At 56.6% G+C, this 24,180-nt stretch overlaps 2 protein-coding genes across 2 annotated transcripts in view; one reads left to right on the plus strand and one right to left on the minus strand.

The window, feature by feature from the left end:
* Positions 1-8,378: 8,378 nt before the first annotated feature.
* Positions 8,379-19,592, plus strand: LOC130859530 (hexokinase-3). Its single transcript, XM_057747023.1, has 18 exons — positions 8,379-8,421; positions 9,588-9,750; positions 9,945-10,099; positions 10,185-10,304; positions 10,395-10,490; positions 11,385-11,484; positions 11,565-11,748; positions 12,237-12,392; positions 12,544-12,777; positions 13,130-13,425; positions 13,536-13,675; positions 13,754-13,873; positions 16,213-16,308; positions 16,482-16,581; positions 18,418-18,601; positions 18,691-18,846; positions 19,006-19,239; positions 19,326-19,592. Exons 2-18 carry the CDS (start codon positions 9,663-9,665, stop codon positions 19,468-19,470), a joined length of 2,604 nt encoding a protein of 867 aa, XP_057603006.1. The 5' UTR covers positions 8,379-8,421; positions 9,588-9,662; the 3' UTR covers positions 19,471-19,592.
* A 1,017-nt stretch (positions 19,593-20,609) lies between these two features.
* Positions 20,610-24,180, minus strand: part of UNC5A (unc-5 netrin receptor A) — a 60,773-nt gene continuing 57,202 nt past the window's right edge. Inside the window, exons 9-15 of the mRNA XM_057747035.1 lie at positions 23,161-23,248; positions 22,759-22,927; positions 22,378-22,611; positions 22,099-22,248; positions 21,853-22,017; positions 21,040-21,218; positions 20,610-20,805 (exon numbers count right to left, since the gene is read on the minus strand). Of these exons, the coding sequence (XP_057603018.1) occupies positions 20,640-20,805; positions 21,040-21,218; positions 21,853-22,017; positions 22,099-22,248; positions 22,378-22,611; positions 22,759-22,927; positions 23,161-23,248 (1,151 nt within the window). The 3' untranslated portion in view covers positions 20,610-20,639. The remainder of the gene's footprint in view (positions 20,806-21,039; positions 21,219-21,852; positions 22,018-22,098; positions 22,249-22,377; positions 22,612-22,758; positions 22,928-23,160; positions 23,249-24,180) is intronic.

Genomic DNA, 24,180 nt, shown 5'->3' on the forward strand with positions numbered 1-24,180 from the left:
TTCCTCGGCTCTCTAGTATCGCTTGGGCAATAAGCCAACAATGTGAACTGTGTGCCAAAAACAACCCACGCCAGGGGCCAGTCATGGCTCCCGGGTCACAGAGTGTTGGAGGGACTCCATTTGAGAATATTGTAGTAGATTTCACTGAACTCCCCCGCGTCCAGGGCTATAAGTACCTGTTGGTACTTGTGTGCAATTTCTCAGGGTGGGTAGAGGCCTTTCCCACCCAAACGGAAAAGGCGCGAGAAATAGCCCGGCTCCTTCTAAAGGAGATCATTCCCCGGTTTGGAATTCCGATTACCATAGGGTCAGACAATGGGCCTGCATTTGTGGCAGAAATAGTACAGTTAATTGCCAAAGGATTAAAAATTACTTGGAAATTGCATATGGCCTATCGCCCACAAAGTTCAGGGAAAGTAGAGCGAATGAATAGAACTTTAAAACTACAGCTAAGCAAGTTATGTCAGGAGACTCATTTACATTGGGATCAACTGCTACCTATTGCCCTGTTGAGAATTAGGACAACCCCACAAAACGGACTGGCTTTTCTCCATTTGAAGTTCTTTACAGGTGACCGCCCCCTATAGTTAAGAGCATAAGGGGAGATTTAAAGGAAATAGGAAATATCACTTTAAGGCAACAAATGCAGGCTCTTGGCTCAACCCTAACTGTTATACATCACTGGCTTGGGGAATGACTGCCTGTGAGTCTAACTACTGATGTCCATTCCTTCAAGCCTGGAGATACTGTATGGGTGAAGGAATGGGATGTTCAGCCTTTGAAGCCCCTCTGGAGGGGACCATTCACTGTTATTCTATCCACTCCTGCTGCAGTAAAGGTGGCTGAGGTGACACCTTGGATTCACCACAGCAGAGTGAAGCTGGCCTCTCCAGACTGGGAGTGCATCCCTGGTCCAATGGTCCCGTGTAAACTGACTGTTCGAAAGAAACGAGTTGTGGCACTTAGAACCCTGGAAGACAACAGCCCTGCCTCAGTCACTCTGGAGGCTGACTGATCTAAGTATGGCGGAAGCCTGAGGAAGGACGCCACAGCAAAAGGACAGATAAGACTATTATTACCTCCCCATGGACTGCAATCCCTTTTTCTTGATTCTAGCTGCACTTTTAGCACTAAATCTAGCTGTGGGATTAGCGTCTACTGCTCCTGAAGATTGGACATGGGGGGAAAGGACTTTACTCGTGCTGTTTTTCCTCATGCTTATAAGTTGCTTGCTTGCTATTGGATGCTTGGGATAATTGTTGTGATAGGAAGTACCCCAAACCCCTATTTGCCTATCAAGCTGACCATTAATGTGACTGGGTCAGCTACTCCCTTTTCTGTAAAGTTTGATGCTTGCCAAGTCATACCCTGTGGAGATCTAAATGCATAAAAACAATTTTCCCTGGTAGATAAATACCTCTGTCCTGAGACAGATAATAGCATGGGGCCACCCTGTCCACTTGGAATGACATATGGTGGGCCACTCAGTATCAAGGGTGGACAGCCAGCACAAGTCCACTCAGGTGGCAACTTAGACGGGGATGGGACCGCCTGAAGCCAAAATTACATATTTACAAAGGAACTACCCCCTGTAACTGACAGCCATTACAATGGAATCCGATACTCCTTTCTATTAATAACCCTGCTGAAATAAACACCTTCCCTGTAGTAGCCCCCCGGACTTATGGACTGGGAGCTGATGTGTCTGGAAGGGACCCCCGGGGAAAATTCAAAATAGCTTTAGTCAGCGGTCCAGTAGTTAAATCTACTACCGTAGCGCCTAACCCAAAAAAAGAGACATCAAAACGCCAGCCTGTAAATAATCCAAAACAAGTAAAGGTAATTGAAGTAAAGGCTCTGAGACAGACCCTAGGAATTGAAACAGGATACGGGGGGCCAGATGCCTGGATAGAATGGGTAAAATTCTCAGTGTTGGCCCTAAACAAAAGCGACTGTTATGCATGTGCTGCAGGCAACCACAGGCACAGGTAGTCCCGTTCCCTCTTGGATGGGACAATGATCCTTCCAGATGTGGCTGCATGATGGCACTCTATCAAGACAAAAAGGCCTGGGGAAATGAGACATGTAGGAGTTTGGCCCTGCTCTACCCGACGATCCGCGAGTCAGACCCGAGGGTAACACCCTCCTTTTCGGTGGAAAAGCTGAACTACTCTTCATGTCTCTCTAGACGGGGAGAAAAGTTCACTACCCCTGTGGGAGATCTGTCAGACTGCGTAAAGCCAAGAGATGTGTGGCACGAACCGGGAGCCAATTACTCTAACTTAAATGTTCCTCGGGCCAATGTCTGGTGGTACTGTGGAAACCGGACTCTCTTAGACAGATTGCCCACAGGATGGATGGGAACATGTGCCTTGGTTCAACTGGCTATACCATTCATCCTGGCATTCCGGCCCCTACAAGGGCCAAAAGATCCATACGAGGATCTTTCGACCCAGGTATATACCTAGACTCAATAGGAGTGCCCAGGAGAGTCCCTGATGAATTCAAGGCCAGAGATCAGATAGCAACAGGATTTGAGTTGATCCTTTTCTGGTGGGTAACAATTAACAACAATGTAGATTGGATAAACTATATTTACTACAACCAGCAAAGATGTATTAATTACACCAGAGAGGCCCCAGAAGGGGTGGCTAGCCAGTTAGATGCCACTAGCTGCATGACCTGGGAAAATAGGATTGCCTTAGATACGCTGTTAGCAGGAAAGGGGGGAGGATGTGTCACACTGCGAGGAAAGTGCTGTACCTTTATCCCCAATAACACCGCCCCGGACGGCACCATAACTAAGGCCCTCAAGGGATTATCATCATTGGCAAATGAACTGGCTAGAAATTCAGGAATTAAAAACCCTGTTACTGGCTGGCTGGAAGAATGGTTCTCAACTTTAGGTGGTTACGAGACTCTAATAATAAGTGTGCTTACAATGTTGGGAATTCTCCTATTACTTCCCTGTTTTGACCCCTTAATTATCTGGATAATTTCAAACGTCATTGAAAATTTAGTCGAGAGAAAAACGGCCACCCATGCAATGATGCTATGGAAATATCAACCAGCAAGTCAAAATGAAAATGATGCTATTGGACCTTAAGTCAGATCCAAGCATCAAAGAGGGGAATGAGGCAGGTCAATAACAAAACAGGGAAGGACAAAGCAAAAATAAGAAAATGCAAGCCCCAGGGAATAAATAACTTTTGGCCACTTAGACAGGACCCTGCCAGGGGCAGCACAAACATGTGGGTCAACGAGATAAGGAAAAACTAACGTATGCACTCTGGCTTCTGTACATTGCTTCTGCATAGATAAACATAGCTATAGGCCCCCAAAAGCGCGGGAACTAGTCTATAAAAGGAGAAACTCTCCTTTAGTTCAGGGCTCAGTCTTTGGATGTGAATCCACTGGGCCTGTACTGCTACAATAAACATTGCTTCCTGCATTACAAGCCTCGGTGTCCTGCCTACCTCTACCGATTCCTCCAACATTACCGCAGATTCAGAAGGAAGTGCACCTTCCTGAATTAGCTATTGTCTAGTGAGAGGGTGGGGCTGGGTGACATTATAACTCAGATCATTCGTGAGTTTCACTTTTGAGTGCAAACAGGGTCAGTGGGATGCCTAATATTGAAAGAGAAGAGCCCAGATCTAAGGAGAGTGACCAACTTCTGCTTCTCTCAGGTAAGATCCCTCCCCTAATTCCTGCCTGCCTCAGCTCTAGCCCCTTGCCCTCATCATCTCCCCTGCTTAGTCCATCCTGGATGAGTGGAGGCTGGAAAGACTAAACTGGCTGGTCCTCAATAGTGGTTCCTATCCTCGGCAGAAGTCCCGGGATACCTTTCAGAAGGAAGGCTCTTTCCATGTATCTGATTCAGCTGAATTAAGCCAAGAGGCCCACAGTTATTCAAACGTGTGTAGACCATGGGCTGGGTTCTGGGGATCCAGTGATAGGGGAGACATGTCCCTCCCCACAGGGACTCTCAGCTGGAAGAGACAGAAATGAACACATTTGCCTGGAGTGTGAATACTGGGGTTCCTTGGAGGAAGCTTCACAGTCTCTGGCATGTAAAAATGCTGAATAAATGTTGAATGGAAAAAGAAATAAGTGAATGAATGAATGAGCTAGCAGGGCCTTGAAAGGAGAGTGAAATCTCACCGTGTGTGTAGCCCTAGACCCTTCCCAAAGGTAATTGCCTCAGTTACCCCATTTAATCCCAAAAACAGTTTTCTAACATGTGGAACATACGTTTGGCAGATTTGACAGAAACCGAGTGTAGGTATATGTGACTTTGGAGAGATTTGTGGAAAACTGATTTCTTAGTTTTCTGAATAAGAAAAAACTCCCCACCTCTCAATTTTTCAAAGCTGTACCAGCACCTGCCTGTGTCAAGCCCGGTGCTGGGCATTGAAGAAGCAGAGATGCCTCAGACACAGCAATTCCAGGGAAGGCTCTGGACGAAAGCTGGACAGCAGGAGACAGAGCAAAGCTCCCAGTCCATGTGGCTGCAATATGAAGGGGAGTAGCAAGAGAGGAAGCTTGGGCTGGGGACAGTGTGAAGCCCTGCAATGCCACAGAAAGGCATCGGGGAGTTTTTTTTTCCTGCAACAGAGGCCATCACAATGTGAAGGTCTACTTCCTTTTTTGAGGGGAGATAGAGCTGGGGAATGACACAATAAAACCTGTTTTTGCACAGTCGCTCTGGTGACATGTTTGGTGTGGGTGGGGTGGGGGAGGTGGACACACAGAAGCAAGAGTATCAATTGAGAGGCTGTTGGAATAGTCAAATGGGTGGAAGGTCTAGGACAGTGGCTGTGGGAACTGGGAGGTGGGGACACACAGGGGAGCTCTTTCAGCCTGAGAACTGATTGCTAGAGGAAGTGAGGATCAGGGATTTGTAGAGGCAACATGAATGCCTCCTGCCAAGGTGAAGGACAGAAGAATTTTGTGGGGAAAAGTGAAGGAGAAAGCGAACATGGCCTTGACCGTTGAGTTTGAGAAGCCCTCTACAGCATCCAGAGATGCTAACAGACCATTGGAACTTGGGATTTGGCTCAGGACAGGGGTAGATGTGGGAACCTTCACACAGGTTGTAATCAGACCTTGGAGATGAGTGAGACAAAGGCGAAGTGTGGAGAAGAAGGCTATGTCCAGAGGCGTGGGAGCCCCATGGTTTAAGAGGAGAGGAGCGAAGGAGTTATTGATGAAGACTATGAGAGACTCAGGAAGGAGGCCCAGGAAAGACTGCCTGTCGCAGCCGAGGGAGAAGAGAATTTTGCAGTGAAGAGAATTCTCATGGCTTTCCATGCCTGAGAGAGGGCAAAAGCCTGGGGACTGAGGAAAAGGCTGGGATTGGGCAGTCAGGAGCTCATAGGTGATCTTGGGGAGGGCAAATTCATGGACAGGATGGGAGTGGCAGGAGGGGAGGGGTTGCAGAGGTGGGAAGGTAATTTTCCTGAAGTTTTGCTGTTGCAGGAGGAGAGGTGGAATAATTCAGTAGCCAGTTGCCTCCTGCCCATCTTGGGCCCTCCACTGCCTTTCCCTTTTTCACCCCTGAAGGGCACCTGGGTCACTGAAGGCTCCTTTGGAAACTTCCTGGTCCGCATTTTATTCATATGCAGATGGAAAAAAATTAGGCCTTGAGATGGAGAGACGTGGTGTGGCTGCTTTGTCAGGAGTTGCATCCTCAGCTTTGCGCACAGGCCTCTTTCAGCTCAGCATCCCCCCACCTTCCAAAACCCACCCTGATGTTTGTATTGCCCATTGCAATTCCCAAAGCATTTTCCCTGTTGTTACTCGATTCAGTTCTTGTGAAGGTAGATATTATGTTCCCCTGTTTTGTATAGATGAAGAGACTGAAATGCAAAGAAGTCATGCATGATTTGCCCAAAGCAGTGGCACCAGTGGAACCCCTTTCTGAAGCATAGGTCCACCCCATCCACATCTCTCTTCAGCATGAAATTCACACCCCTTAACTTGGCATGAAGATGCCAAGCCAGCCTGCTTGCTTCTCTAGCAGGCCTTCGGACCCTGCTTACCTCACACCCTTTGCTCCAAACCTCTAGCACATCCCTGAACTCCCAAGTGCAGCAGCAAGTCCATCTCTTGCACTGCCTGTGTCAATCATACTGTGATTATTGGTAAAGCTGTAAGGTCCCTGAGGGTGTGTCCCAGGGCTGCTTCATCTGTAGCCCAGCATGTGGCACACTAGGCATTAGGGACTGGCAAATGGGAGTGAATGGCATTCGGATTAGAAATCAGCCTTCCCGGTGCTCTTTTGTTGTATATACTCTGGAAAATGAGGCCTTCTGGTTGTTTACTAAAGGATGTTTGATGGTCAGAGATTCTGAGCTCTGCCCACATCTTCCTTCCTGGTCCCCTTCAGAAGGAAGAAAGTTAAAGGTGTGCCTTACATGCAGAGGATGGACTGGAGGACACGGGGTTGGTGGTGGGGAGGTGGTGGCGAATGGGAAGCTGGGATGAAGTGAGAGAGTAGCATAGACATATATACACTACCTATTGTAAAATAGATAGCCAGTGGGAAGTTGCTGTATAACAAAGGGAGACCAACTCGATGATGGGTGATGCCTTAGTGGGCCAGGACAGGGAGGGTGGGGGGGAGTCGCGGGAGGGAGGGGATACGGGGATATGTGTATAAATACAGCTGATTCACTTTGGTGTACCTCAAAAGCTGGTACAAGAGTGTAAAACAATTATATTCCAATAAAGAGCTTAAAAAAAAAAAGGTGTGCCTCACAGCCTCCGAGCTTCCTCACAGCCTGTGGAGTACATGGTTCACCCGCACTATCCCTCTTCTCCCATAGGAGGCCACCCCCACATGGACTCCATGGGGACTCTAGGGTTGCAGCAAGGGGAAGGAGCCCCTGGCTGCCCCCAGGAAGGCCTGCCCTACCCCTCAAACAGCTCTGAGCTGGTAAGTTCAGTATTGGGTTCCCGTCTCATGCCTGTTCGAGGCCGTCAAGGGCAGCAGCAGCAGAAGATGCCGTGGGAACCCTGGCCCACACCCGTGCAGCCCTTTCCAGTTTACTCAGCCTTTCGTATCTGATCTAGTAGCTTTCTCCTTCAAGGCTCCACCTCACTGCGAGGTGGGGGTGATCTCCTCATTTTTCAGCGGAGGAAGAGGGGCTTAGAGAGGTGACGTGCCTTGAGTTTAAGGCATGACAGGAGCTTGAGCCGAGGTGTTTCAACTCCAAACATACTGCTTTTGCCACCTTGTGACACAGGCACCGCCCCTGCCCAGAGTGGGTTGTCTCAGTCTAGAAAGGACCCTCTGGTAGAGTTTTTCTGGTAGAAAGCTGTGTTCTCAATGCCCTTCCCTTTCCCACTTCTCTAGTTATTCTTGCATGACTCTCTCGCCTCAAAACGGCCACTGCAGTCAGGCACACAGAGAGGATGGACGAGCTGCACTCAACTTGGAGGCTATTGTGCAGCAAGGTCCATATGCCTCAAGTTAGCTCAGAGTTTCTCTTTTTTCTGTCATCTTGACCAAGATTTAGAAGCCCTTGCCTACCACACCCTTGAGCAGGAAACAGCTGACTAAGTCATTTCATTTGTCTCTGTTTCCTCATCAGTGAAATGGAGGGAAATAACATCTAACCCTCCCACCCCTGGAGGATTAAGTTGGCTAACGGGCAATGAGGACCTGCACACAATGAGGAGGCATCCATGGGCTCTTGAATCGTTTCCTGCAGTTTCTTTAGTTTTCCGGCCCATTCTGACAACTGCTGGATTTGGCCCGTTGGCCAAACTGTGGGGGCATCACCCCTCACTGCATTTCATGCTGCCCCTTGTCCAACCTCTGCCCCAGCCCCTGCTGTAAACATTTCCTCTGTGCACGGCCCGTAGCTGGGCCACAGAAGGGAGCAATGACTGTGCCACAGTGCCAGCCTGCCAGGGCTTGCTGTGAGGCCTGCCACCATCTCCTCTCACGCTGCGCCACTCTCTCCTGAGACTCCTGCGAGGGTCCCACACCCACCCTGCCGGCTCTGTTGCACACACCTGCAGTTTAAAGACAATTCTCTTCAGCTCTGGGGGAACTTCACGTGGATGCTAAGTTTCCTGAGACCTCCGGCCCCCCTCAGCACTGCAGGCCTCAACCTCAGCTCCCCTTCTCACGATGATCTAAGCACCACGTGTGGACGGAGCCCAGCCCAGCAGAGCCCCTTCCTGGTCCCTTCCCTCAGGACTCGTTGTCACCAGCGGGGGCGTGGAGTCAGGCCCCCCAGGCTGGTTGTACCCTGTGCTCTGAGGAAAGGAAGGGAACCCATGTCCTGTAGGCCAGCCACTGTCTCACCCCTTCACACCTATTGTCTTCTCAGTCCTCACAACATCTCTGAGAAGTGGATGCTATTTTGTTCCTGCGGACAGAGGAGGAAACCAGCTCAGAGAGATGAGGTGATGGGCCCAGACTGACCGACACAGCAAGTTGGTCAAAGGATCCAGCAATGAAGCCACATCCAATCCACTCTTCCTCTAACGCTCGTCTCCTCACTCTCCTGGCTGAGGTCTATCCTCATGCTTCTTGGGGGAGGTCGAGGAGAGACTCCAGTAGCTTTTCCTGCCTGGTCGCCCCCTCTTCACTCTGATCTACCCCTGGCCCAGCCTTTCCCCAAATCCATCCCCTTGTTAAGAAGAAAATCCTTTTGTGTTCTTCCCCCATATCTTCAAATGGCTCATTCCCTTCCTTCATTTAGGTCACCTCTGCAGGGAGACTTTCTCTGACCAATACCCAAAAATACCTCTTCCTCCCCTCGTCACTCCTACATTTCTAGTTCTGCCTTTCTTTTCCACCATTACTACCAGAACCATATTATATGGTTTTGGGCTTACTTTCTGCCCCCTCCACTGGAATCTGAGTTCCGCAAGAGTAGACTCAGCTGGTTGTGCAGTGTATGGTGTTCAGAGTAGCGCTGGGTACGTATTAGGGGCTCCGTCAATGTCTGCGGGAAGGATGGCCAACTGCAGGAGGCCTGTCCTGCACGATGTGGCCCCCAGACTCACCTGGGCTGGGCTTGCTCGGGATCCAGAGGGGAGTGTATCGGAAGAGGGAAGCCCCCGAACCTGAAGTGCACCCACACCTTGGTTCACTCATTACTCATCCAAGAACACCTCACAGAGCAGCTCTGCTCTGGGCACAGGGGAACCAGAGCAAATCAGTGGTGGGGTGACAGGGGAGAGGCCTTGCTAACCCTGGATTCAAAGAAGTAGAGGGGGTCAGAGGGAGCAGACAGGGAGCCATGAGGGAACGGAGCAGGGGGAAGTGGGTGGGTCTTCTCTGCAGAAAGCAGTCTTCTGAGGGGGCAGGAGCGGGTGCAGGCTGTGAGCAGTGAGAAAGCCACGGTGTGTGAGGAGGCGAGGAGCGGGTCTGGGCAGGTGCTGGGGGAGCAGCAAGGCTCAAGCAGGTCTCAGGCCAGCCCCCGGGGAAGCCAACCGAGGGGTGATGGTCGGAGCTTGGGAGGGGAGGCACGAGCTGGGCCAGGATGGCCCTGTCCTGGTTGGAGCTGGGGAGCGTGGCTAGGTCCACAGGGCTCCTGACCAGATGTCGGCCTGTTTCTCCTCAGGTCCAGGAGTGCCTGCAGCAGTTCAAGGTGACAGGGGCACAGCTGCGGCAGATCCAAACCAGCCTCCTGGGCTCCATGGAGCAGGCACTGAGGGGGCAGGCCAGCCCTGCCCCTGCTGTCCGGATGCTGCCCACATATGTGGGGTCTATTCCACATGGCACTGGTGGGTGGCATAGATTAAGATGGGTGGCCAGGCCTGCGGAGAGGGTTCTGATCTGGGGGAGGGTGGCGTTCCTTACCGCTTTCTCCAGCTCCAAGGTCCCTTGATGAGACTTCACAGGCCCTGGGAATGTTTCTGGGAGGAAGAGGGCTTGGTCTTACCAGCTGCATGCCTTTCTGTGACCCGCTTGCCCGCAGAACAAGGAGACTTTGTGGTGCTGGAGCTGGGGGCCACAGGGGCCTCGCTGCGTGTTCTATGGGTGTCCCTGATGGGCACTGAGGGGCACACGATGGAGCCCCAGAGCCAGGAGTTTGTGATCCCCCAAGAGGTGATGCTGGGTCCTGGTCAGCAGGTGAGCACTCACTGCACAAGCTCTGGGTGCGGCTGGGCATCTGGGGATCCAGTGGGCAGAGCTAAGCCCCCAACCCATCCCACAGCTCTTTGACTTTGCCGCCCGCTGCCTGTCTGAGTTCCTGGATGCACTCCCCGTGGGCAATCAGCGTCTGCAGCTTGGGTTCAACTTCTCCTTCCCTTGTCACCAGACAGGCCTGGACAAGGTGAGGTGGAGTGGCTACAGGGACAGTGGGTGGAGGGGCTGCAGCCCCAGGAAGGTCATTGGAGGATTGACCTGACTTTTCTGCCTCCAGAGCAGCCTCATTTCCTGGACCAAAGGCTTTAGGTGCAGTGGTGTGGAAGGCCAGGATGTGGTCCAGTTGCTACGAGACGCCATCCAGAGGCAGGGAGTGAGTAGAGGCAGGGGAGCAGGGAGGGCTGCCCATGTGGGCCTGGGCCTGGCATATGTAGGTGAGCCTATGCTCCCGGGAGGGCTTGCTTTCCTTTCCTGTTTATATCCTTTGTCCACTTAACCCTCGGGTAAATGCTGCTACAATTCCCATTTTATAGGTAAGGAGACTGAGGCTAAGAAAGGTCAAATAGATGTTCAGGACTATAGGGGGAAACAAAGATGAGAAGACTTGACCCTGTCCTCAAGGACCTCATAAGTCTAGTGGAGAAACCATTCCAATAAAAGATTGTCCCTGTTGAGAAGGTGGTTCCGATGACTCTGGGCGCACAGGGAAGTGAGCACCATGACTTGAGCAGAGACTCAGAGGAGAAGTTTGCCAGGTGCATAAGCTGGGGCTGGGGAGGAAGGTCTAATTTCAGAGAAGGGCATATTCAGAAGTCTGGATGCCTGAGAAAGGCCACTCTGGATCTGTGTGGACTAACCGCCATGGAGCTGTGTGAGTAGCTGGAAGTCGGGGCTGAGAGGAGCAGGCTTGGGGAGCCAGGCCAGGACCAGGGTGGGCAAGCGAGGTGCCTACAGCACAGCCTTCAAGGTGACAGGCTTGCTCACGCTTGTCCTGTCCCATGGGGAGCACTGGTGTTCTGGAAGTGATGGCTGAGGCTAAGAGCCCCTGAGACTTCCAGGGCCTGACTTGTGGGCAGAGGAGCCAAGGGGCAGGGATGGGATGCGAGAAAAATGCTCTATAGGGTGGGAGGGCCTAGAGCATATGTGACACAGATGTGTGGGGCATGCAGACATGCATTTCAGGGACTCTGAGTGTCTCCATCAAAGCCAGGGCCCTAGCCCTGCCTGTCCCCCAGGTTCCCCCACCTCTGTCCTCTCCGTTGTCCAGGCCTACAACATTGATGTGGTTGCCGTGGTGAATGACACAGTGGGCACCATGATGGGCTGCGAGCCAGGCCTTGGGCCGTGTGAAGTTGGGCTGGTTGTAGGTGAGCCACGGGCATTTGTGATGGTGGACGGGGGGCCTGGATGCCTGGTGGGCAGGCCCTGAAGGGGTTGTCTCTGCCAGACACTGGCACCAACGCGTGTTACATGGAGGAGGCACGGCATGTGGCAGTGCTGGACGAGGACCGGGGCCGCATCTGCATCAGCGTCGAGTGGGGCTCCTTCAGTGATGACGGGGCCCTGGGGCCAGTGCTCACCATCTTTGACCGCACCCTGGACCACGAGTCCCTGAATCCGGGTGCCCAGAGGTGACCTAACCTTCTGCTCTATCCCCTGTCACTGCTTTGTTCCCCTCCCACTCTGCTGTCCTTGTACTCTAACCCTTAGGTCTCTCCCTCTGGCTTGCTCCCTGGGTCTCCAGGAGGGTGGGGGTGGGGGTGGGGGCCCTGGCCAGGCTCAAGGTTCTAGAATGCAGAGTTTTTAACCCTTGGCCCTCTCTTATTCCTGACTCTGGCCAGCCCTGACAGGGGTTGGGGGTGGGAGTAGCCAAGCAAAGATTCTCCTACCCTCCTTGGGTTCTTCCACCTTCCAGGAGCCCTCTTGAACCTAAAATAATCCAGAGGGGGCAGTGGAGTCTGGGTAAACACCCAGCCGTCTCCTAGCAGGCCGTTTGCTTCTGGACCCTTCAGTCAGGGACCGCAAAGAAAATGACCCCTCTTTGGGAGTTCTTGGAGGTGGGGCCAGGTGGGCTAAGGGCTTAGGAAAGGCTCCATCCAGCCACCCTTCCTGCCTGTAGGTTTGAGAAGATGATTGGGGGCCTGTACCTGGGTGAGCTGGTGCGGCTGGTGCTGGTTCACCTGGCCCAGCGCGGGGTCCTCTTTGGCGGCTACACGTCCCCTGCCCTGCTAAGCCAAGGCGGCATCCTCCTGGAACATGTGGCCGAGATGGAGGGGTGAGTGCGGGGGGCGAGTGGGCTGCGCCAAAGGGATTCTTGGCTTGGGAGTGGGGAGGATGCCCTCTCCCTGAGGTGGCCATGGAGCTTTGGTGGGGGCAGGGAGCTTCTGGGCTACTTGAGCCCCAAAGAAGCACCCTGTCCCCGCCAGTCCCTCTGCTGGGGCAGCCCGTGTGCACGCTGTCCTGCAGGACCTGGGCCTGAACCCGAGGGCCTCAGATACCGAGTTCGTGCAGCACGTGTGCGCGGCTGTGTGCACGCGGGCTGCCCAGCTCTGTGCCGCTGCCCTGGCTGCTGTCCTCTCCCGCCTCCGGCACAGCCGGGAGCAGCAGACCCTTCACATCGCTGTGGCCACTGGAGGCCGCGTGTTTGCGCGACACCCCAGGTATTGGGAATACAGGTGCCCCTGTGTGAGCGCACAGGAGGAACGGTGTGGGTGCGTGATACACACCCACCGGGCCCTCTGGTGGCGTGGGTGCCAGGCGGCGGGAGGAAGGGCACCCAAGCAGAGTGAGGCCAGGGGTTCGGGGAGGCCAGCAGAGGTCGGAGAAGAGAAAGAGGCTTCTCTTGGGAGTGCAAGGGAGGGGGCGCTGGGGGCCCTGGGCGTATGGTTGGTGCACAGATGGGTTTAGAATTGACTTGACGTGAGGGAGCCCAGGGCTTCAGCAAGACCAGGGGGTCAGGGCCAGGTGCCGGGCCAGGTTCCAAGCCAGGTTGCACGGCATGCGTCTGTGTAGGTTCCTCAGCGCCCTGCAGGAGACAGTGATGCTCCTGGCTCCTGAATGTGACGTCTCCTTCATCCCCTCTGTGGACGGGGGTGGCCGGGGGGTGGCGATGGTGACTGCTGTGGCTGCCCGCCTGGCTGCCCACCGGCGCCTGCTGGAGGAGACCCTGGCACCATTCCGTGTGACCCGTGAGCAGCTGGCAGCAGTGCAAGCACAGATGCGAGAGGCCATGGCCAAGGGGCTCCAAGGGGAAGCCTCCTCCCTCCGCATGCTGCCCACGTACGTGCGGGCCACGCCTGATGGCAGTGGTAAGGACTTGGCCTGAATGTGTGGCTGGGACGTGGGCTCCTGGGGGTCACAGCATGTGTGGCAGTGGGGCCTCCAGCTCTGTCCTGGCACTGGGGTCTCTGCCCCACAGAGCGTGGGGACTTCCTGGCCTTGGACCTGGGGGGCACCAACTTCCGGGTCCTCCTGGTGCGTGTGACCACTGGAGGTGTGCAGATAACCAACCAGGTCTACTCCATCCCGGAGTGTGTGGCCCAGGGCTCTGGACAGCAGGTACCCGCAACCTGGAGCTGATGTCAGGGGGTGGGGAAGGGCCGGGTGGCACATTCCCTGACTTGCTCCCCCCCTCAGCTCTTTGACCACATTGTGGACTGCATCGTGGACTTCCAGCAGAAGCAAGGCCTGAGTGGGCAGAGCCTCCCCCTGGGTTTCACCTTCTCCTTCCCGTGCAGGCAGCTCGGCCTGGACCAGGTGAGACAGAGGGAGGGCCAGGGGAAGCCATCCTCAGGGGCTTTCCACCAACATACTCTTCTTGGAGTATGCTGGAGTGGGCAGGAAGCCTGGAGAGGCCTTCCCAGGCTGGGGAGAGGGCTGGGTGGAGGCAGTGCCGGGCTGGGCCTTCACCCAGCCCCAGTTTCCCCAGATGTGGTGTGGCCAGATGGGTGGGATGCGGTGAAATGGCCTGGAATCCAGGGCCAGGAAAGGGCGTGGGATGCAGGAGAACATGGTTACCCCTGGGGGCTGCCAGTGGGCAGGAGTGTGGAGCCAGGCTTAGGTCTGGGCACGTGGGAGCAGTGCGGGCTGAGGTCGGGACTGACCGGAGCACACACTGACTGCCACCCCCACGGCACTGTTGTACTGGCCGAGGGGATCTGCGGGGAGCAGAGTTTGTTCTGTCTCTCAAAGGGGCTTGTGGCTGCCCTCTCTCCCGTTCCCGGCCTGCTGGTGTCCTTCTCAGGGCCTGGCTTGGGGTTGGCAGAGGGGCAGGCACAGGTCTAGACACAGCACTCACTGACCACATGCCTCCACGCGTCCTTCATCAGGAATGCTAGACTTTTCATGCACACACCCAGGGCTTGCTGTGGAGACAGCCCCTCCCAGACCTTTGATCCAAGCTCCCAGGAATCTCCTCCTCAACACCCACCACTTCTGCGGAAAAGCTCCTGTGATGATGAGCTTGCTGGCCCTGGAGATGCCCAGCAGGTTCTTCCACACCTGCACTCTGCCTGCTCTCCTCCCAGCAGCCTTCCTGTGGTGTTCACCCCTCCTCTGCTCCCCCTCTGACCGCGCGGAGCCCGGCCTCTGTGCTCAGCTCTCCTTGGGATCGTGCCATCGGCAGGGTCTCTCTGCCGGCCTGCTCCTTGCACTTCTGGCGTCTTTTGACTCTTCCCTGTAAGGTGTGAGGAGCAGGAGGGACTCTGTGTGCAAAAGCACGCTTGCAGGAAGCACGGTCCTGTTAGTGTTCTGTAACAGAACTTGATGTCTGTGTGGAGCCCACATTCTTTTCAGGGGTGAAAACTTAATGTTAATCAATTCAGGGACCCCCTCATCCGGGGAGGGGCCCCTCCTTTGCTGTGTGGAGTGTGCCGACAAGCTGGGACACTGGGGGGACGTCTAGGCCCCAGCTATTTGGACTCTGCCTCTTTCTCTCTTGGGTCTTGACACCTCCCTTGACACGTTTCCTTCCCCTCCATGGGGAGGGAGAGAAGAGGCTGCCTCTGTTCTCAGATTCTCCAAATCGCTCTGTCTCCTCCCCTCCCCCAAGGGGGCATGCCCAGGGTGCAGGGCCTAGGACACCTTTCTCAGGAAGCCCTCCGGAACCTGGCTCTGACTCCTGCCGGCCTCACCTTCCCCAGACCAGGGGGTCTTTCCCTTGGCTGGGAGCGGGGAAAGCTTGCTGTTACACATCATCTGACTCTTCCTCTCACTCACTCTCTCTCTCTCGTTTCTTTTGAGACAGTGAGCACAGAACAGTCTAGCTGTGGTCGTTTGGGGAAAGGAATAAAAGAAAATATTATCACTGGGGGAAATGTCAGTTAGTATTTCTACAGTCTCCTGCCCTGAAGATGCCCAGACCTGCTCTCCACGTGTCTACTCTGGGCAGAGCAGTCATTTCCTCCTGACGGTGTTGGAATAGCTCCTCCGCCCCGCCCTCAGAGGAAGCACAAAGGAAAGAACAGTCCTAAGTTCAGCCAGCCCCTGTTACGTCCACAACTTGAGGCCAGTTTCTCACAGTCAATTGTCTTGTCCCCTCGTGTCCTGCCCAGGTGTCTGGTTTCTGGCTTTTTTATTCATCCCTCACTCGTATCTGGGACGTGCGTGTGAATCTCCCATTGACATGGCTCTGTCCCCACTCTGAGAATTCCTTGCTCTCAAGTGGCTCTTGCTAGTTCTTTCTGAAAGAGCAGACTCTGCTGTCCTTCGGACCGCAGAGCCTTCTCTGTCCTTCCCTCTCTCACACACAGCACTCACTTTACCAACTCTGTTCATTCCTAACCTAATTACAAAGGGCCATTCCTTCTGGGCAGATGTCTTAAAACGGCCAGACCCTTAGACCATCTGAGTATTCTGGCACTAAAAATAGAAGACGTAGATTGGATGGTTATTAATAGCTTTCTTGACTCTGGAAGCCTCCTGGGGAGTTGGGAGGGGGCAGAGGGCAAGGCCCTTAACTGTATGACAGAGTAGGCACAGAATTCTACTTGGGGAGGGCATCACATACTGCATCCTGACGGGACTCAGGCTTTGGGGAGGCAGAATGAGATTCCAAGGGGCCTCTATCTTCCTGCCTCCCCTTGGTCCCACCCCAGGGCATCCTCCTGAACTGGACAAAGGGTTTCAATGCATCTGACTGCGAGGGCCAAGACGTCGTGGGTCTGCTGCGGGAAGCCATCAGGCGCAGAGAGGTTAGGAGCCTGCCTCCAGGGGTGCTTTGGTGCAACAGGCCTCCAAGGGAGCAAAGGTTCTCCTGCTGCCTGATGGGGTGGGAGGGCCCTCTACAGTAGAGACCTCTGGGTCCAGTGCTGGTTGCTGTGACGACCACGTTGCCCAGCAACTAGCAGCATCCTTTTGTGTGCAGGCAGTGGAGCTGAATGTGATTGCCATTGTCAATGACACGGTGGGGACCATGATGTCCTGTGGCTACGAGGACCCCCACTGCGAGGTCGGCCTCATCGTCGGTGAGGAGGGCCCTGCTCTTTGGTGCCCCTACTGCCTGATGCTAACTTACTGACTCCTGATTCCTCAGGTCGGACGTTCCTTGGCCTTGGAGCTATGGCATCATTCCTACCTGACCCAATGGGGCCTGGAACACTCTATTGGGCTGAGAGTCTGGAGCTTGGGTGTCTGGCCCAGCTCAGCTACTGACTCACAGTCACTTACGCTCTCTGACCCTCAGTTTGCCCATGTGTAAAATGAATGTGAGCTCTGGAGTCATACAGGTTTGGGTGCAAATACTAACTCTGCCACTTCTACCTGTATGACCTAGGGCAAATCACCACAGCCTCAGTTTCCTCACCTCTAAGGTGGAGATAATAATAATGCCTGTCTTAAGGGGGTATGAGGATGAAATGAGAGGGGACAAAGTATAGCATGATGCCTGGATCATGGCACACACAGTATTTGGAACTGGGTGGGACCCCAGGGATGGGGGTGTGCAGAGAATGAGGTGAGATGGTCCTTTGAGTAGTCCAAGATTCTAAGTCTTTTTCAAAGAAAATATGTTTTATTTGGCTGCGCTGGGTCTTAGTTGCAGCATGCGGGATCTTTGTTGCGGCATGTGGGATCTGTAGTTGCGGCATGCAGTATCTAGTTCCCTGACCAGGGATGGAACCTGGGCCCCCTGCATTGGGAGCACGCAGTCTTAACCACGGGACCACCAGGGAAGTCCCCAAGTCTCTATTAAGCACCTCTCCTGTGGCCAGTTGGGGGCTGGATGAAGGGACAGGAAGACACATAAAGAAGGGGAAAATATCTGCCTTCTCGGAACTGACTGTCCCGCGGGGGTTGAGTCCAGAAGAGTACGTGGCCATCAGAGAGAGCTGATCTGACTCTAAATGCCAGAGCGATGAGGCCGAGATCAGAAAGGAAAGGGACCCAACATGAGTGAGACTTGAAATGAAAGCCTTGCAAAAAGGGATTTGGCTAGATGGGAAGGAGGGCTCCCATAGCTCCGTGGCCATCCGTCTCTCAGAGCAGGAGGTATGTGGCAGCCTTGCAGGAGACTGGGGACTTCTTGAACATAGTGCCTGGCACTGAGAGGTGTTTGGGAGAGGTGGGCCCAGACTGCTGTGTGAATAAACAACTGGGTGGAGGAATTCCAGGGGCCAACACACACCTGCCTAGAGCTGACCGTGTGTTGGGGGGAGGAGAGAAAAGCCTTTATCCAGGGTATGCCTTGTGTCTGTAAGCTTCTTAACTTCAAGGTCAAATCCAACCATCATTTCCTCTCTGTAGCTTTTCCTGACTTTCTAGGCAGGAAGACTCACCTGCACTTGGGTGTTCCATGATGCTCCTCTTTGCACTTCTATTTGGGCACACACAGGAAGTGTCAGAGCTGGCTGCGCATTGCTCAGCCTCTGGCCACTGTGGGGCTCCTTGTGTCTCTCTTTTATGTCCCTGGTTCCAGGCCCAGCACCTGCTATTTGACTAAAGACCTGGAAGGCCAGTCCAGGAAGGCATGGGCCTCTCACCTGTGTGACAGTGGGGGCTGTCACACATCCCCCAGGGGAATGCCATGACTAACGGGCATTTAGAGAGCACCCTGGGGTAGCATGGGAGATGCTCTGATGGTGGTGTTGGTAGGGAAAGTAGTGGAGCCCCAGGGGACGTGATGGTGGCAGGGTCTGTAGAAGGGACGTGAGGAAGGATGGGGGACCCGGCCCTGGGGCAAGCCAATGAGCACAGAGAGAGGGAGAGGGAGGAAACGAGGCCAGCTTTTGCCATCTCCGTGGGAAGGGCTCAGCGGGATCTTGTCTGTATCGGTAAACGGCTCCCACCCCATCTGGCCTCTGCAGGAACTGGCACCAATGCCTGCTACATGGAGGAGCTCCAGAATGTGGCAAGCGTGCCCGGGGATTCAGGCCACATGTGCATCAACATGGAGTGGGGTGCCTTTGGGGACGACGGCTCCCTCAGCATGCTCAGCACCCGTTTTGATGCAAGTGTGGACCAGGCATCCATCAACCCCGGCAAGCAGAGGTGTGGGTTGGGCTGGGCACGTGTGATGTGGCTGCTGGTGGCACGGGGCTGGGGCCCCCCGCCCTGTGTGCACACACACTTTCACGCAGGTTTGAGAAGATGATCAGTGGCATGTACCTGGGGGAGATTGTCCGCCACATCCTCTTGCATTTGACCAGCCTTGGAGTTCTCTTCCGGGGACAGCAGACCCAGCTCCTTCAGACCAGGGGCATCTTCAAGACCAAGTTTCTCTCTGAGATTGAAAGGTGCTGAGGCCTGCCTCATCTCCCTCCACCTCCCAAAGGACTCTATCATTGGGTGGAATGCTGGTGGGAGGGAGGTCCCCCCAGAGGACGGCAAAGACATGAGAGGGGGCACTCACGCAGGGTCCTGCCTCTCTGCGCTCTATTCCCTCCTGTCCCCAGTGACAGCCTGGCCCTGAGGCAGGTCCGAGCCATCCTGGAGGATCTGGGCCTGCCCCTGACCTCAGATGATACGCTGATGGTCCTGGAGGTGTGCCAGGCCGTGTCCCAGAGGGCCGCCCGGCTTTGTGGGGCAGGTGTGGCTGCCGTGGTGGAGAAGATCCGTGAGAACCGGGGCCTGGAAGAGCTGAGCGTGTCCGTGGGGGTGGATGGGACCCTCTACAAGCTGCACCCTCAGTGAGTCTGGGTACCAGCCTGGATGGGGGGCATGGGCAGATGGGGCCCGGCTGACCTGGGCTCACCTCGGCCTCTCCCCCTCACAGCTTCTCCAGCATGGTGGCAGCCACGGTGCGGGAGCTGGCCCCTCGCTGTGAGGTCACCTTCCTGCAATCGGAGGACGGGTCCGGCAAAGGTGCGGCCCTGGTCACCGCTGTTGCCTGCCGCCTTGCCCAGATGACCCATGTCTGAAGAAGTCTCCAGCAACCAGCTTTGTTGGACCAGGGCTGGGACCCCATCTGTCCCCCAGCCAGGTCCAGACACCCAGGACTTCCAGAACAGCCACGTGTGACCCCTCCATGGCCACTGGCCCGGACCCCTAGCTCTGCCCGAGAGAAGTAGCACTTGGGTTAGCAATATATATATATAATTTATTTACATTCACGTCCGCTAAAATCCCTACGTGCCCTGGCGGCCGGGCAAGGCTGTGTACATAAGGCCAAGTGTAAGTGCATGAATGCACTTAATACAGAGTCAGGGCACAAGCTTCACACGACAGGCCCCACGCGGGGGCACCGGCAGCCCCAGGAACGGGCACACCACGGCTCGCACACTTGCCATTGTCCAGCCCGGGACTCCCGTTGCATATTCACACGCCTCGTTGGGCAGGGCTCCTCGCGGCTGGGGGCAGGGGTGAGGGGGGTGGGATAGGAGAGGAGCCTTTGGGTGTCCCTGGGTGGGTGGGAGAAGGGCAGCATATGAGAGGCAGATGTGGACTGACACCGGGCGCGAGAGACGTGAGCGGCCCCCAGGTGTACGGCATGAGATGCGTGTGTGGGGGATGCATGTGACAGGAGCACACGGGACATGCGTGGGCACAGGCCCGTGTGGCGGTTGTGTGCCGGAATCCAGGGGCCGCCCCCTGTTCAGCTGTGGCCCTCAGTCCCACCTGCTTGGAGCCGGGCCCCTCAGATGCGCCCCTACCCAGCAGGCACAGAAATGTTTGCATAAGGTCCAGCTCAGGCAGGAGCTCGGGGGCCACGTCCCAAGCCCATCGTGTGCGTGCGTGCCCGCGTGTATGCGGCCCCCTGGCTGGGGCAGGACGAGAGGTAGCATCACACGCACATACACCCACACGGATGGGCGGGGCCCAGCCCGGGCTCCAGGCACTGTCCACCCTGGGCCCCGGGGGCCGGGGCAGAGTCGGAGCAGGTGGCAGTGCCAGCCTGGCCAGGCAGGCCGTGGAGGGGAGGGAGTGCGGGCAGGGTCTGAAGGGCCAGTGTGAAGGGACAGCGTCCGCCAGGAGGGGGCCTGTCCGCGCAGCTCTCCCCGGTGGTGGGGAAGGGCCTTGTCTGGCTTCTGCCCGTCCCTGGCGGGTGCCAAAGCTGGTGAGAGTGTAGGCGTGGTGGGCCTGGCCGGCCTCAGCACTCGGCCTCCGACACGGTGAAGAGGCCAGCATCTGGCTGGCCAAGTCCGGCCACTGCGGCAGCCAGCTGGCTGAGGTTGCCGTTGGGGAAGTGCCGCGCCTCCCACAGGTTGAGGATCATGGCTGTGGGGCTGGGCTTGGAGGCAAAGAAGCTGAGATGGCTGCAGAAGGGAGGGGAGACGGTCAGTGGCCTGGCTTCACCCAGCTGCTGCCTGCGCCCTCCTAGCCTACCCAAGGACAGGGCCTCCCCTCACTCAGCCAAGGGGCTGCCCCAGCTGCTGCTGGCTGGAGCCCAAGGCCCCACAGTGTGTCCTGTCCACCCACCCCCCGTCCTCCCCACCCAGGTTGGACTGTAGGTGGCCTTCACAGCCTCTCCCTGCCCACCCCCTACCCACCTGTCCAGGTGGAGTTTCTGGGCCAGAGTCCGCCAGTCGGCACCCCGGCTACAGGGTGGGTCCAGGCTGGTAATGATCTTCTGGCGAATGAGGAAGGGGATCTTGAAGGCACTGGGGCCCACGAGGGCTGGAAGCCCCCCTTCACTCTCCAAGGCCAGCAGCTCAGCGAATCTGGTGTCCTGGGAGTGGGGAGGGGTAGAGGTACCTGTTAGAACTCGCCAAGCCCAGTCCGCTGCCACCTCATGCTGGGAGAGTGCTTGGACCACCCCAGGGCATGGGCACAGCGTGGGCACTGTTGCTTCCCAGGCACCCCCGGAGGGCCAGGGCCCTGTCACTGGAGCGTGGAGATGCAGCGACCTGCCCACAGTCACACAGCCATCGAGCAGAGGAGACTTCTGACCTCACTCTCCTTCCCTCCACATCACTCCTCCCTAGGTCACCTCTGCCAGCCTGTCCTGACCAGCAGAACTCTGCACGTCACTCAGAACTGACTGCTGCCCTCTCATGCCTCTCTCCTCCACACTCAGTTCCCTCACTGCTGCCTAACTTCCACTCATCTTTCCAGGCCCGTACAAGTCCCTTCTCAGGGAAGCCCTCCGGGCCCCCAGGCCAGCTCCCCCTCCCCCTCTCCCTCCCTGTCCTGCTGCTCCCACATCCTCCTCTGCAGGTCTAACAGCACCTGTCTGCATCCACATGCGCATCTGCATGTCCCTCCCTGGGAGACATGGAAGAAACTGCCAAGTGGTTGCTAGGAGGCGGGCTTGGTGGCAGGGTGGCCCCAGTGGGGGGGCACATTATGGCAGTGCTGCCCACCTTGGTGATGTTGAAGTTGACTTGGAAGCTCTGCCCGTCGCCCTCCACCTGCCACACCCACACCTTGCAGGCCAGGTCGCTGGTGCTGGGGCTGACGCGCTCCAAGGTGAAGGTGCAGCGCAGGTACTGCTGTGTGCCGTTCCAGATGTGATAGAAGGGGATCTCCTGGGGGCGGGGGGGTGACAGGCGGCATCAGGCGTGCCCAGCTCAGGTGTGCCCAGCCTCAAGCACCTTGAGCGCCCTCACCTGGTAGCTGACGAGGAGCTTGCTCTTCCACAGGGAGCTGGGCACGTCGTGGATGGACAGGCGCAAGTTGTGGTAACTGTCCTTGAAGTGCAGGACGCGAGGCTCCTGGATCAGCTGTCCTCCCAGCTGCTTCTCCAGCTGCACCACCTCCTGCAGTGCCCCAGGCGTCAGCCAGGCCTGGGGGCTGGCAGGGCCCCTCTCTACTGCCCCCTTCCCAGGGCCAGGGGCGGTCAGCCCTCAGTGCCTGCTCCGTGGGGCAGGGTGGGGGTGGGGGGGTACCTTGAGCGCGTCCTGGGTGTCATGCAGGCAGTAGACTCGGATGTTGTACTCGAGGGAGGTGCAGGCCACGGGGGCAAAGAGGAGCAGCTTGAGGCGCTTGGCCGCGGCCACGCTGAGGGCCTCTCCCACCAGGGCAAATCGGCCCAACTGCTCGGTGAACACAAAGCAGGCGCCGGCCTCCAGCTGGCAGTAGTAGAGGTGGGAGGGCGCCTCCTCGCCCAGGTGCAGCACGTCCTGCAGGCAGGGCCCGATTGGTCAGCTCTCGGCCAACCGCAGCCCTGGGGCGGGGCCGGGGCCGGGGCGGGGGCGTGGCTCCAGGGCCAGGCCGGAAGCCGGGGTCCCCAGCGAGCTCCGGGCGGCGGGGGGCGGCTCGGGGCTCACCTCCCAGCTGCCTTCGCAGGACTGCTTTTTGAGGCGCAGGCTCCAGCTGTCGGGGCTGGGCTCCCCACAGTGGTCCATGGCGAGGATGACGGGCCGGGTGAGCAGGACCCCGGGGGGCCCGCAGCTAACGACAGGACTCAGCAGGGTCTGACAGCCGGCTAGGGGCAACCTCAAGTGGGGAAATACGGGGGGGAGGGGAAGGGCGTCAGTGGGCCGTCCTGGGGACCAGGGCTCAGGGGCTGCCGAGCTGGGTGGAGCCAGGAGCCCCTCGACCCCCGCCCTCCCTCAGGCCAGGCCAGGCCAGGCCAGACCCGGCCCAACAACGGGTTGGGCAGGGGCGTCACAGGGACAGCAGGCGGGGCAGGACCCACCCAGTCCCAGCGGCGGGGCCCATGCCCACACCTCACATCCTCCGGCTTGTGCAGCGTGAGGTAAACCTCGTAGATCTTTCCTCGGGGTATGGCGTCCGGGGGGATGAGGAGGCTGATGCCTGTGAGAGCGGGGAAATGGCCGGGCTTACCAGGGCTGCAAAGACACCACACACCCCGCTCCGCCAGCCCCTCTCTGAGCGTCCCTCTGAGGACTGACTGGTGCCAGCCTGGCCTGGGAGCAGAGGTGCCGCTGGGACTGCCAGGCTGGCCCGCCACCCCCACCGGCATGCAGCTGGGTCCGGGAGACACCAAGCGTGGCTGAGGGAACTCGGGCGGGAAACCCATGCCTACTTAGTCTGCGCACAGAAGACTTTGGAACTGCCAGGTATGCTGCACCTACCTGCCCTGTCACCCACTTAAAACCTTCCCTGCCTCCAGGGTGAAGCCCAGCTCCTTGGCCTGGTGTTTTCAGGCCTTGGCCTTGGGGCCTAGCCTGTGCTGCGTGCTTGGCTGTTCTGGAGCCACCACCCTAAGTGTGCCTCTGAGTGCTCCACCCTCCTGTCCTGCTCAAGCTGCCCCCCTCTCCCTCGGCTTGGCCACCTCTGGGTGGGCAGCCCACCTCTGGTGACTTTGCTCCCTGCTGGGCACTGGCCCCCTGCAGGTGGGCAGCGGCCTTGAACAACCTTGCCCACGTTGGTAGCCCTCCCTAGTCTGGGTGTCATTGCACACACGTCCTGTCTGGCTGATTCACCTTTGTCCCAGCATCTTGCAGGGGCAGCATCAGAAAGCATCTGCTGGGGGAGAGGTGGTTCCAAGGGAGAGGCAGGGGGCAGGACACAGTGAGGACAGGGGCTGGGGAGTTACTCTGGGGATGGCAAGGAGTGGTCCTTCCCCCACTTTCCTGCCCTTTTAGAACAGGGAGTCCCTACGTCAGGAGGGACCTTGGAGGCTTGTGACAGGAAGGGGGAAAGAAATTCTCTGGCTATCCCACCAAGTCCAAAGGCATATGCATGCAGACTTCCCTGGTGGCACAGTGGTTAAGAATCTGCCC

Source organism: Hippopotamus amphibius, chromosome 1 (assembly GCF_030028045.1).
Source record: "Hippopotamus amphibius kiboko isolate mHipAmp2 chromosome 1, mHipAmp2.hap2, whole genome shotgun sequence".
Taxonomy (NCBI): Eukaryota; Metazoa; Chordata; class Mammalia; order Artiodactyla; family Hippopotamidae; genus Hippopotamus; species Hippopotamus amphibius.